The 13,657-nt window shown below is 33.1% G+C and overlaps 1 protein-coding gene across 1 annotated transcript in view; it reads right to left on the bottom strand.

The window, feature by feature from the left end:
* Positions 1 to 13,657, bottom strand: part of Stxbp5 (syntaxin binding protein 5 (tomosyn)) — a 136,308-nt gene that overhangs the window by 15,462 nt on the left and 107,189 nt on the right. The window contains exons 21-23 of the mRNA XM_013026941.1: positions 10,410 to 10,469; positions 10,263 to 10,310; positions 2,200 to 2,250 (exon numbers count right to left, since the gene is read on the bottom strand). Coding sequence (XP_012882395.1) covers positions 2,200 to 2,250; positions 10,263 to 10,310; positions 10,410 to 10,469 — 159 coding nt within the window. The remainder of the gene's footprint in view (positions 1 to 2,199; positions 2,251 to 10,262; positions 10,311 to 10,409; positions 10,470 to 13,657) is intronic.

Consider the following 13,657-nt stretch of genomic DNA (forward strand, 5'->3'; position numbering starts at 1 on the left):
GCCTTGTTTCTTTAGGGACAACAAGTGCATACTGGACATTTTCCCTGCTTTTTCTCACTAAACAAAATCAAGTTACATCCTTAACCAAAACTCTAGACTCTTTTCATGAATTTGTCAATACTAATGAACAAATAACTATATAAATAAAAACTATGTTAATGACACTCCTGTTCTCTTAAGGAACAGGTTTGATTCCTCTCTTCCATTTTGCCAATTGAATGCTGGGATGCCAGGCTGTATTCTGTTTTATTTCACTGTTGCTTCCTTTCTTCCAATAACAATTGAGTTCAATTACTCTGAGTTCAGATTCTCATTGCCATATACCTATACTGACATACTTTTAGTCTCTCACAGGTAGCACAATCCAGTTATATTTTATATGGCATAGTTAAGATTTTGTCACTTCGGTTCAAAAAGTCCTCAGGGGCTTCCATTTGTCTACTTAATAATGTCCGTTCTCAGGCTTTTAAGAAACTTCACAAAATAAGTTTAATGTACCTCCTGGCATTTCCTAATGCTACACTACTTTATTGCATTGTGGAATCTCAATAGAGCTATCTGACTTTTCTACCTTTTGGTTTGTTTCAGCCTTTCTCTACCTATCTCAAGTAGTGTATATTTTCCACCTCAGTTTATCCTGACTCCCACAACCACAGTTTCCTTCTCTTTTGATGCTCTAGTTACAGAGGAGTGTATCTCTCCCATTACACTCACACTGCATTTGCTTTACGGTTATTTTTTACTTGTCTTACTCCCTTCTCTAAGACTCAAGTGTCTCTTGTGCAAAAACTATGTCATTTGATCACTTGTGGAATTTTACACAGTACCTTATTTGCAAAAGGTATTCATATTTCATTAAAGAGAGACTATAATTAAGAGCATCGAAACCACTGTTTTTGCTGAGCCATTCAGATATATTAAAATTCTCAGGAGAATCTACAACTCCGATCTAATTAATCATTCCTCAAACCATATACTTTCAGTGCTTTTATGAAAGAAATGTATCTCTGTAATGTCATGAAAAAATGTTTCCTATTCTATATTTTAATAAATAAAAAAGGTGTAACTAGGGCATTTACAGTCAAATTGATACACACAATGAAAATCTTCCCACCATGTAATATTAATTACAGCAAGCCTTTAAAAACAATAAAATTACCTTTACCAACAACAGCAAGGTTCAGTTCTTACTGTAGTTTCTAAAAATGTCTTTCTTTTAAGATTTCATAGCCTGTTACAGTTAAAAAAAAGACTTACTGCTATGATTTGGATATGCAAATAACCAAAGAGCTGGATATGAACCAGTATTTCCCTCAATGTTTCAAAAAAGGCCAGAAGTTTGGTCCTCAGTTTGAAAACATCAGAAGGTAGAATCTTTAAGAGGAAGGGCCCACTGAGAAGTTACTAGGTTACTGAGGTATATCCCTTGGAAGATGAATATGTAGCTCTTAGAAGACTGATTACTTGCAGCAACAAAGGTTGTTAGAAGAGAAAATCTGGTACCTAAAGATGCGTTTAAAAAGAAATGCCACTTTAATGTTGTACATGAAATTTTATTTTGACGGAAATGCCGTTTTTCCACATATGATATAATGAAACTGTTTAATACTGGATATAAAGCAAATTGAATGTGTGTATATATTCATGGTGTTTATATAATGAGTTAGTTGTATAAAAAAGTATTATGGTCGGGTTTTGCTTAGCAAGTGCAAGGCCCTGAGTTCAAACCCTAGTAGCAATAAAAATAAGTGTCATGAAAGAACTACTGTGAAAGAAAAAATGGTTCCTATCTTATTATTATCACTCCTGTAATGATGGTTTTCAACACGAGAAATTTTCTGCAATGAAGAAAACTAGTAATTTAGTTTAAATAATATTCTGTTAGTATAAAATTAAGTTTATAAGTTATAGACTTCAAAATAGGTTTGAAGTGATTGGATGGAACATACTATTTTTGATGAAAATCTGATTGGCACAAACTTTAAGCTTGTATTAATTATGTTCAGATAAAAAAGTATGAAAGGGATGAGAAAATGTATTATTTTGATTTGCTTGAATCTGTTATAAAGTGTATATAATTATTGGATATTATATATTAATATATGAATAAATTATATAATTTGCATTATAATTCCTAGTTTTTCTGTAATAAAGAGGTCATTTAATTTCTGTATTTATTTTGTTAGCTGTTTTACTTACCTAAATCAGGCTTTAGATCAGTTGGCAGACTTAACTTCCTTGACATCTTTGCTGAAAAATAAAACACATTTTAATAAAATCGGAAAAACATTTAAGCCCTACTTATTACACCAACTAATTTTCCAGACAGAAGTGAATAATTTTTTATGCTAAGTCTAGATGCTAGGATAACTAAAGTATGATTAATAATATTAAGAGTGGAAAGTAAATCTTACTTCCAACTTTTAAAAAGTTGTACTTACTAGATGTAATATCTTTCTGTCTTGAAGCTCATACTTCAAGGGAGCCTTTGAATGTTAACACTGAGCTACTGGTTAGGCTTTCAGGAAAGTGTTAGACTTTTCTCAAAGAAAAGTCACTGGGAAAGAAAGAGCTACAGATAAGGCAATAGAGACATGAGACCAAGCTGGGGTAAGTAACAGAACCATCCCAGCTTCTCATCTTCACAGCTGTTGGCATGTTCTTTAAAGTTAAGTTTTAGAAGATAGGGCAAACCTACATTTACAAATTACTTGATTACATCATAGAAATGTCTATACCATCACTTGACAAAAGTTCACAATTCCATTTACAATGCAGTGAAAAACAGAAAAATCAAGTCACGCTTAACAGAAAATTATGGTACTTACATAACATAAGCTATGGGTATTTTTATGTAGAACTAGAAAAATTAAAAGCTAATGTGTAAACTTACTATAATTCACTTTCCATCCTTAAAATCAGTTATTGTCTTAATCTGTAAGTGATTTGAAGTTAGGAGTTGTTCTGCTAGATCTATTATGTTAGTGGTAGTGCATGCGTAACAGAATAGTGCTCTTTATGTGAAATTTGAAAAAGTATTTGTTAATACATGGATGCATATATTTGGTTAAATTTTGGACTGTTAGGAGATATTTAAAGCACAGACCCTGCTAGTCCATAAGGGCGCCATGTAAACAAAGAGAAATCCAGTCATAGTACATAACTTCCACATCTAAAAAAATGACAAATGCAGCATTAGGAAGAAGGCATTAGACAGACTGGGAAGGGATAAGGGACAGGGGTGTGACATCTTGTTACCTCAAGCTTCATTAACCTAATTAGTAGCCTTAACAACAATGGGTCAAATTTATGCATCAATCACCCCATTTGCATCAACTTAGTCAATTTTGGTTAAAAAATAAAAATGCAACACAAAATTAAATAGCTATAAATAATATCTATGGTAGTGTGATTTCACATATATGGTTGCTATTGTATTTGATAAGCAATATCCTTAAAACTAGACACAAAATTATATCTCTAAACAGTCCTCTATCAAGCGATATTAACAGTTGGAAAGAATTCAGTTTTTTTTTGTGTGCCAAATCTGATAGGTCTAATACACATAGATTGATTTATAGTAACTATACAATATGAATAGCCTCAGAAGTAGAAAATCAACCTGGCACAGTCAACAGATTTTCTAGAACCAGAAGATATGGATGCCATTTCTTTCTTGTTCTTTTTTTTTTGGTCGGTCGTGGGGCTTGAACTCTAGGCTTGGGCATTATCCCTCAGCTCTTCAGCTCAAGGCGAGTGCTCTACTGGTTGAGCCACAGCACCACTTCCGGTTTTCTAGTGGTTTATTGGAGATAAAAGTCTCACGGACTTTCCTTGCCTGGGCTGGCTTTGAATCATGATCCTCAGTTCTCAGCCTCCTGAGTAGCTAATATTACAGGCATAAGCCACTGGTGCCCGGCTGGAGCCATTTCTTCAAACCCTACTCAGCTTTGATTAAGTTGTTCTAAGTCAATGGGACCTGTTCTTCTCAAACTTGAATGTACACCTGTCACCTAAGGATCTTCTTGACCTGCTCATTCTGACTTTGTTCTGCACTAGGGCCTCAGAAGAACTTCTCAGAAGCTTCAAGCAGATGGCAATATTGTTGGTCTGTGGACCAAGGTTTAAGTGACAAGGATCCTGAGATTACAAGTAATTACAGGCTAGGAACCAAGACAAATTTATTAAACTGTGTGTGTGTGCATGCACACATTAAGCCCACAACAAATGTGCGGCTAAGCTTCAATATCTAGTTTGATAAAAAAAAATGTAGGTATATCAAGTGTACTGGTTAAGATTGGGTTTGGAAACATTAAAACTGGTCTAGATCCACTTCAACCAATTACTAGATGTGCAACCTTAAGGCAATGGCTTAACTTTCTAGACCTTGAAGGGCAGAGAGTTGTGAAGAATATATAAGACAATGTAAACAAATGCTGAGCTGAATACCTGACTCATAATTATTTAATAAATGTTAGTTATTAATGAGAATGGTTCTTATAAACACTACACAAAATAAGCTGTCATTATACTTTCAAGTAACCTAATATTCCTTCATTCTATGCTAATAGCTCAAGTAACTAAACAGACAAGTTGTTAATAACATTTAAAGTACATTTTAAGAATTGTTTTTGCAAAAAGAATTCATTCTTAGTAAAAATAATACAAACAGTGCACATATTTTAAAACATTGTTTAACATCCCACCAAACAGAAATTAAGTTTTGCTGAACATCCTTTAGTATCTTTCTAGAATAGATAAAAAATGATGAGCATTCATAGATTCTGCACTTGCTCTAGTAACCCTAAGTTCAAATTTATCTTCCAACTTCCTGAGATAAAAGTTAAGATCACTGGCTTAATACAGCTCTTTTCCAATTTAAATGTTTAAAATACACATTTCCTAGGCCGTGGCTTGAATCTCCACATAGACTTCTAGAAATTCTTCCTGAGCAGTTCCTTCCTCTTCAGTATTCTGTACCACATATTCGAGTTATTAGCAGCCTCAAGTTCTGGTCTGTTTCCTTAGCTGGTAATTCAATTCCACTGGGGCTCAGCCTGTCCAGTGTTTCAAAAGGATGGCTGAAATAAAACTTCTGGCTCACCTCAGGCTTCTCCATTTTCTCAAGGAAAACTGTCTTACAATACCTATTGCTCCATCCCAGGGAACAGTAATCTCATTTGATCAGATTCATAGCTGTTTGTTTTTGTTTTGTGTGTATGAGTGTAAGGCTAAATTCTAAACCCAAGGTCTAAAGTTTATGTTAAGGCTAAAAGTTTGTATCTTTCTAATATTGTGATTCTGAGGAATATACTTGTTATTGGTTTAGTCAGCTTTTCTGATAGCAGGTCCTACACAGGCAGACATATCTCTGGACTAATGCTGTCAGCTTTCCTGGCTCAATACTTACATTCTGCTATAATTCTGTGATGAAAGACCATCATATTTTACCTAGTAGCTTATGATACTTATATTTTTATTTCTCAGGAGTCATGGGCAATTGTCAAATCAGTTGATTTCATGCTATTTCTCAAATAATTTATGTTCCTGCCTTGAAGCTGCTCATCTTGTACTTTGCCTTTTGACTGAACACATGGAATTTAAATAAGTTCCCAGAAATCACATTATCTATGGTTTTCTCCACTCTACCACTTTGAGCCACAGTGCCATTTTCAGTTTTTGAGTGGTTAACTAGAGAAAGAGTCTCATGGGGACTTTTCTGCCTGGGCTGACTTTGAACCAGGATCCCCAGTATCAGCCTCCTGAATAGCTAGGATTACAGGTGTGAGCCACCAGTGCCCAGCTTAGACGCTTTTAAAAAACCCAGTCTTATAGGAAGGAACTAACCAGGGTTCCATGAAAATTACATTAATCCCTTTGGAGGGTGACACCCTAAAAAACCTAATTACCTTGCACTAAGCCCTGACTTTGAAAGATTTTACCACCTTTAGACATTGCGGTATTGAAGATCTCTGGGGAAACATTCAAACCCCTGCAATTACCAAGGAAAGATATTCTCCAGCGAGGGGACTGTTTGAACCTTATATTGTAAGTGACTTCATGTTTGATGTGTTTTAGTCTTTTGCAGCTGGATAAATTGTTGCCTTTTCAATTGTGAAAATTCTCATTGTTTCTTTTATATTAAACAGTTACTTTATAATTTTCCTTCAGGCCTATCTATCCATTGTATCTACATTTTGTATTTTCTAAAAATAGTTCCTTAAGAAAAGCAATCTTAATCCCCACTTTTTAAAATGTGACCTTTACAGTAAAAGCATAACTTTAAACAAGGTAAAAGTACTCCCCATGACAGTAAGGTCAAATAGTGAAAAATGCAAACTGATCTGTTTACATCGAGACAATTGTCAGAAAAAAATGACAATATCATTTTTCTCTCTACATGCTGACATTCAATACTGTTCTTTTTGAGTGATAATGTTCAAGTCTATAATATTAAATAAACAATCAGGCTAGTAAAGAGCTTAACCTAAAAATCTGCTTGTAGGATGGCAAAGAATCCAAAGGGGGGGGGGAGTAAGACTGAAAGGTAGAGGCTGCTGTAGCAATTGTTTTAATAGCCATTAAATCTAATAATACCAGGGTCTATAGTCTACAGCAGAAGATAAAGTTCATGAGTTCAGAAACCGAGTTCCATGCATAAATACAGAAATGAATGTATATCCAGTAACTATCATAAGAATAAATAAATAACAAATGGATTAAAAACTGTCACTGGACCTTTAGAGAAAGAAGCTAAATTACTCAGACAAAATAAATAAAGAGAAATAAGGGAAAATTAAAACAAAAGGAGTATTTTCAGAAATACTGACAGTTCCCATATCCATGACCTAATATGGAAGATTTTTAGAGATACTGACATAGATATTGGTATAGATTTAGTTCTAACAAATGCTCTTTACTCTTGAGCTTTTATCAGTTCGTTCCCACTTAAGTTTACTGTTTCCCATAGCACCATAATTAATGTCTGCAATAGTTCAGAGAATATTCTATGTAATAAAAGGTTCTACCAATCTTTTAATATAATAAGTACTAATATTACAATTATAAGTGCTAAATTGTGCCCCTCCCCCCAAATCCATATGGGGAATTCCTGATCCAATTCCTCAGATTGTGCCTGTACTTGGAGAGAGGGTCATTAAAGAAGTGATTAAGTTAAAATTAAATTGTTACACTGGGTCGTCATTCAATTTGCCTATGTCCAGGAGCAAGCACAGACACAGAAAGAAGATATCAGGTGAAAATACAGTGAGAGGGCAACCATCTACAAGCCAAAGAAAAAGTTCTAGAACCATACCCACTGATCTTGACTTGACTTTGACTTCCAGTCTCCAGAACTGAGAGAAAACAAATGTCTGCTGATTAAGCCTCCTATTCTGTGGAATTTTGTGATGGCAATCTAGCAAACTATTAAATTGTAACAAACCTATAATGTCACATTTATAGTCTGCTCACGTAATAGCTGAAAAAAAATACCCAATGTACAAAACCTTATTTTCAGTAATGTACTGTTAATTGTGGTTACTTTTGTTAGAAAGCAAATGGTAAGCTCATTGTACGTCCTTATTTCATTTAAAATAAGATGGCTTTGTTGAGATAGTAAAAAACACACAATAAGTACTGAAATATAAAATCGAAAGAAACTCTCAAGTACATTTAATTATGAAATAACACAAAAATACATGCAGAAATGAAATTTGAATATGATAATACCGTCTAGATTTTAGTTTGAGGATTCATTAGAAGTTAGACTTGTATGATGATTCTAAAGTATATGTCTACCAATTATATTATTTGACTAATAATCCTTTTCTTTCAAAGTAGAAAGTATTAACATTACTTGCAAAAAACGGTGTCACTAAATACTCATCTCTTAAGATGAGCTTCTAGAGCATGGTGGTTTATTCCTATGTTTCAGCTACTGAGGAATAAGAGATTTAGGGGATTATCATCTGAAGCCAGTTCTTGGCAAAAATGCAATACTATTGAAAAATAACTAAAACAATGACTAAGGTGTGGCTCAAGTAATACAGTATCTATCTTTCTAACAAGCAGGAGACATTAAGTTTGGACATTTTGCCTGGATTGGACTTGAAGTATAATCTTCCCAATCTACCTCTGCATCCTGAGCAGCTTAGGACCATAACCATGAACCACTGCACATGGTAATGAGGAAACTGAAACTTAATTTTTATCAACTATGGATTGGACACATAACGAGAACATAGTATTTAGAAGGCTCAAGGAGTCCTAGTATTTCTAACATTATGTCACACAGAATTATCAGTCCTGACAGAGGTCTCTTGAGGAGATCTATGAAGTTTCTTTTGTTTCTATAGTAGATTATATGTTAAAACATTACAAAATGGGATACTAATATAGGGAAATAAACTAATGTATCATTTTATGAATCACTTTCACAGTGCAAAACAGGGCAGCTCTGTTTCTGTACACGAGAACTATAGGATTGAAAGAATAGTTAGGCAGGAAAGAATAGTGGGGCTGGGCACTGGTGGCTTATGTCTATAATTCTATCTACTCAGAAGGCCAAGATCTGAGGATCACAGCCGCAAGCCATTCAGGGAGGGACAGTCTATGAGACTCTGATCTCCAGTTAATCACACACACACACACACACACCAGAAATGGAGTTGTAGCTCAAGTGGTAGAGTGCTAGCCTTTAGCACAAAAGTACAGGGACTGGCACAAACACACACACACAAATGAATAGCGAAAGATTTCAACACACAAAAAATTATAAGTTAAAAATTACTATTCATACCTATACACTAACATACCTTTGAAAAGACTAATAGAGTCTAAAAATATAACTACAAAAATTGGCATGATAGAAAAATTCACTCATAATATGAAAAAATAATCAAGAAAGCTATCAAGGAACTATCCTTCAATCATGTCCTCAGAAGTACTAAATTTGTTAGTAAAGTGTTTCAAATACTTGAGCTCTAATATAGGAAGGTGACCAATGCTTTAAACAAAGTAAATATGACCTGAATAGCAAATGCTGAAAATTATTTTACAAATTTAATTACTAAAAATTCCTCTCGTTTACAGTAAAATTCCTAGGTAATTTAATTCTAAAAGTTGCTCACTTAAATATATTTTGTATTACACCACAATAAAAGAACCTTTAGCATACTCTTAGAACATGCCAAGAAGGAAACTTGTTGAAAAGTATCATGTTATGGTTCTAGTACATAATTAAAATGATTTAACCATTACAAGAAGATTCACTAAAAAATACACAAATATGTAAAGGTAAGTAATTGATTCTCTTTAAATGAAAAGCCCTTTGCCAAAGAATAAATCATCTTATTTTAAAAAAATGTGTGGAGGGCTACCGCCACCACCGTGAATATGGAGACAGGGTTCAATTTACAGCACACAGACAACAGGGATGTCACTCTGGAAATGTCTTAAATATCTAGCTGTCCACAAGTGGATCTAATTTAGGTAGGTTCAATTAATATGTGACATAGAGCTTGAAGAAAATGAAATACATCTTCTTCTATAAAACCATTTTTTTAGGCATTAAAAATTTTGGAGAATATTCAAAATTTTGTGACCCAAAACTCAGTTTAGTGACATCCTCCAAGTTTTATTATATATTTTATTCTTCAGTATTAAACTTGAGAATCATAAACAATAATTAGTTTCAGAATAGACGAAGTAATTAATTACAAAGTATATCCATAAGAACAACTTGAGTGAGTACAGTAAACATTTTTCCTTGCATATGTTGGGAAGGTGAAAAAAAAATTCATTTAAAGCCAAACTGGTGTAGATTATAAACTGAAAAAGTCAATCTTTTGGAAAACTATTTTCTTGAATTTGGAGTCTTCCTAATGTGAGGGATTATGGAGTAGAGGTAGGAAAAAATACAAATAAAACCAAAAGAAAAATATGACTTAAAAGCTTGAGAGTATAAAACTGTACTACTTATAGCATAAATTGAACCCTGTTTTATTTGAAAACAAAAAATAAAAGTTAACAGAATAATTCACACTGTGAGTCAAGAGAAAGAACTGCATTCCCAATTTAACTGATTTTAATAATTACTGCCCCAATGAGTTAAGAAGAAACACAGCCCAAGAGATTATTGTTTAGCATAAGGATAAAAAAATTAATATATACAAGATGCAATGCACTGGATAATTTTCTGCTGTTGGTTAGCATTGCATATAGCAAGGATTAGAAACAAAATAGAAATGTCTATTTCCTACCTATATCACTGGCTACCATCTTGGAAAACTTTCTGCTTTTGGTCTTCACTGAAAATAATATTTTGATATAAAAATGTCAAAATCTATTCAAAGTAAACTAAAGAAATTAAACATAAATAAGAATATTTTAAAACAAAGATACTATACCCTTTTCTATAAAATTATTCATTTTTTGTTCATCATCTGAATTGTGTGGTGATGAAGAACCTACACAAATGAAGACAATGGAAGGAACAGGCACATAGTCAGTCACAAACATTGAGGTGTCACAAGAAAAAGTACAAATAAAAGACCTGGCAACTTCAAAAGTAAGCAGTCACATATTTGGCCCAAAAAAGGCCATTTATATAGTTCTTAAGAATTCTGATTACACAGAACATCTTGCATGGTACACATTAATATATGCAAATATTAACCAATATTTTTCCTTAAGGAACAATAATTTGGCAAAAATCTTAAGTGTGTATGATATATGAAATAACACAGAAAGAAAAATATAACTTATAAAGACCTATTAAAATTATATACATTATACTTTTTACAATCTTCCCAACTGTGAATTACTTCCCATCTTTGATTTTTTGTAATACTTCACAACTCTTAATGTCCTGAGGTTGAATTTACATATATATATGTGTGTGTGTGTGTTTGTGTGTATGTACATATATATATATAGATATATATATATCTATATATATATATGTCTATCCTCATTTAAATGAACTTCTAAAAACCAGAGTAAGACAACTGAGCCACTTTTTTTTTTGTTATCTCCTTTGTGATCACTAAAGTGTTTTGTATGTAGGTATCTATAAGTATCTGCTGAATGAATAAGGTTTTCCAGCTAGAAACAAATGCAGAAAATGCAACTGGAAGTTAATTAGAGGCTGCTTTTCTGTGCTTAGAGCAATTCCTGAAACAGTAATAAAGCATAATAAATTGGATAAAAAATTGACATACTCTTATCTGCTTTCCCTCCTCAAATCATACTTCCTTCATTTAGCCTGATTGCAAATACCTTGACAGTCTCTATTCAAGAAAAACCTCAACACTGACAGAATCCAACTACTTCCATTTAGATTTAAAAGATTATTCTTTGAAAATCCATATTATTTTTCCTAAATAATATTTATAAATCTCGTATCAAAAACAGTACAAAAGTAACATTAAACTCCATAACATTTCAAGGAAGGGAAACAGGTAAGCTTTTTTCATATAAATATAACTTAGACTTAATAAATTAATGGTCAGGATATGTTCTGCACATTTTAAAATATTACCATCATCACACATACTAAATAACCACAAATATTCAAAAATGACACTGGTTTTATCTAATAAGTTTAATATTAGAGGAATAACAGGGTAACATCTATATATGATAAAATTATAAAAATATTTCACATTTTCAAAATAAAAATAGGCAATATAGTCTTTAAATGTAAATCAAAGGTGTTGGCTTAAATTTATTCTAACTCAAATTTTCTAATATTGGTTATAACTTATGTGTCAGCTTATCAAAACTGTGATAAGACGGTTTTCAACATATCCACTGGAATAAAATAACCAAAATAAATATAATTAAATCCTAAAATATCTACAGGTTATTGATTTTCCTACGTCACATACAAACTTCATAAGGCAACCTTTGTATAATGGTACATATGGTCCTCTAGTTTAAAATAACCTAATCAATTTCTGAAAACACTTCTGTAACATTTTATATGACTGTACACTGAGACACATACATATAGATGCACTACAAATTCCATCATTACTGAAATGGTCAGTGACACAGTCTGAGTTCTCTGAAATGAAGATAAATGGAGGCTACCACTGTAATTGGTTTATAACATGTATGTCTGATAGGCAGTATTAAGTTCTTTTTAGAGATAACTGGTTCATTTTAAAGTAACTTAGAAAAGATACGCTCTGCTTACTATTTCTATTTTCTCATTTTTCTGGAGAGTTTTTTCTTATTCATTATGGAACTGAAGTTATTCTTTTAGCTTCTGCAATTTGATAATAGCCATGAGATGCCTACTATATTATTTTCTTAATATTTATGGAGTCATAATTCTAATCCATTTTTTCCTTTCCTAAAAATACAAACTTTTAAAATATTAGCTACATTAGTTTTAACAATTTTCATCTACTAGAAACATAAAAATGATGGCTTTTTACATTCACTATATGTTCATTTCATGCAATTTTTGACCATAAGTAGAATTTGCATTTGTTGACAAGAGTCAGATAGCCTGCTCAAATCTCAATTTAGGTTCTACCGTAATACCCATAGTACCTATGCTCGAGTGACATTTGAAACTGTTTATCCTCTATGAAAGTGAGTTCTTTAAAAAGGACTATTTCCTGACACTTAAGGATGGGCATAATTCCTTAGAGAATTCTTAGATCTTTCAGAGCATATTAAAAAGTTAAATTAAATTATTGGCTCTATAATTAAGAATTCCCGACTTATCAATTATTTTATTTTATTATTTTTTAAAAATTTTATTGTAAAGGTGCTGTACAAAGGGGTTACAGTTATATAAGATGATGAGTACATTTCTTGTCATTATTTTATTTTTTATTGTGAGAATATCGTACAGAGGATACCGTACATGGGCAAGATAACGAGTACATTTCTTATCAAGCATTGTTGCCTCCTCCTTCTTTCCCCTTCCCATCCCTTCCCATACTCCTCCCCTCCCCCCACCCGATTCTCCCCCCCACCCTACCCAAATTGTTAAGTTTGTTTTACAACATAATGACTTGTACATCTCATTGTTGCAATGGGTCCACCTGTATTCCTAGTTAAACAATTTGTTTTTATGATTTTATGAAATCACAAATTTTACTTTGCATTTTCAGACAGAAAATCTATTGTCCCAAGGGCTGGATGCAGGGGCATGTGCCTATCAATCCAGCTACAATGGGAAGCCTAAACAAGCAGACTGTGGTCCAGCCTTGCCAAGGCAGGAATTGAACTCCAATCTCAAAAAATAACCAGTGTAAAAAAGTGACAGAGACATAGCTCAGTGGCAGAGTGTCTAGTAAAAGCTAGGCCCTGAATTCAAATCTTAGTACTGCTAAAAAAATTATACTGCCTTTTCACATGGACAAAAAAAAAATAAAATAAAAAATATATATCTCAAGATGTTAAACCATGCTTGCGTTTCTCTAGTTTGAGAGAATTTTTTTTTTGTCTGTCATGGGACTTGAACTCTGGGCCTGGGCGCTGTCCCTCAGCTCTTCAGCTCAAGGCGAGTGCTCTACCACTTGAGCCACAGTGCCACTTCGAGTTTTTTGTTTTTTTTTTTTGTCGGTTGCAGGGCTTGAACTTTGGGCCTGGGCGCTGTCCCTGTGCTTTTCAGCTCAAAGTGAGTGTTCTACCA

This window comes from Dipodomys ordii, unplaced genomic scaffold (genome assembly GCF_000151885.1).
Source record: "Dipodomys ordii isolate 6190 unplaced genomic scaffold, Dord_2.0 Scaffold98, whole genome shotgun sequence".
Classification (NCBI taxonomy): Eukaryota; Metazoa; Chordata; class Mammalia; order Rodentia; family Heteromyidae; genus Dipodomys; species Dipodomys ordii.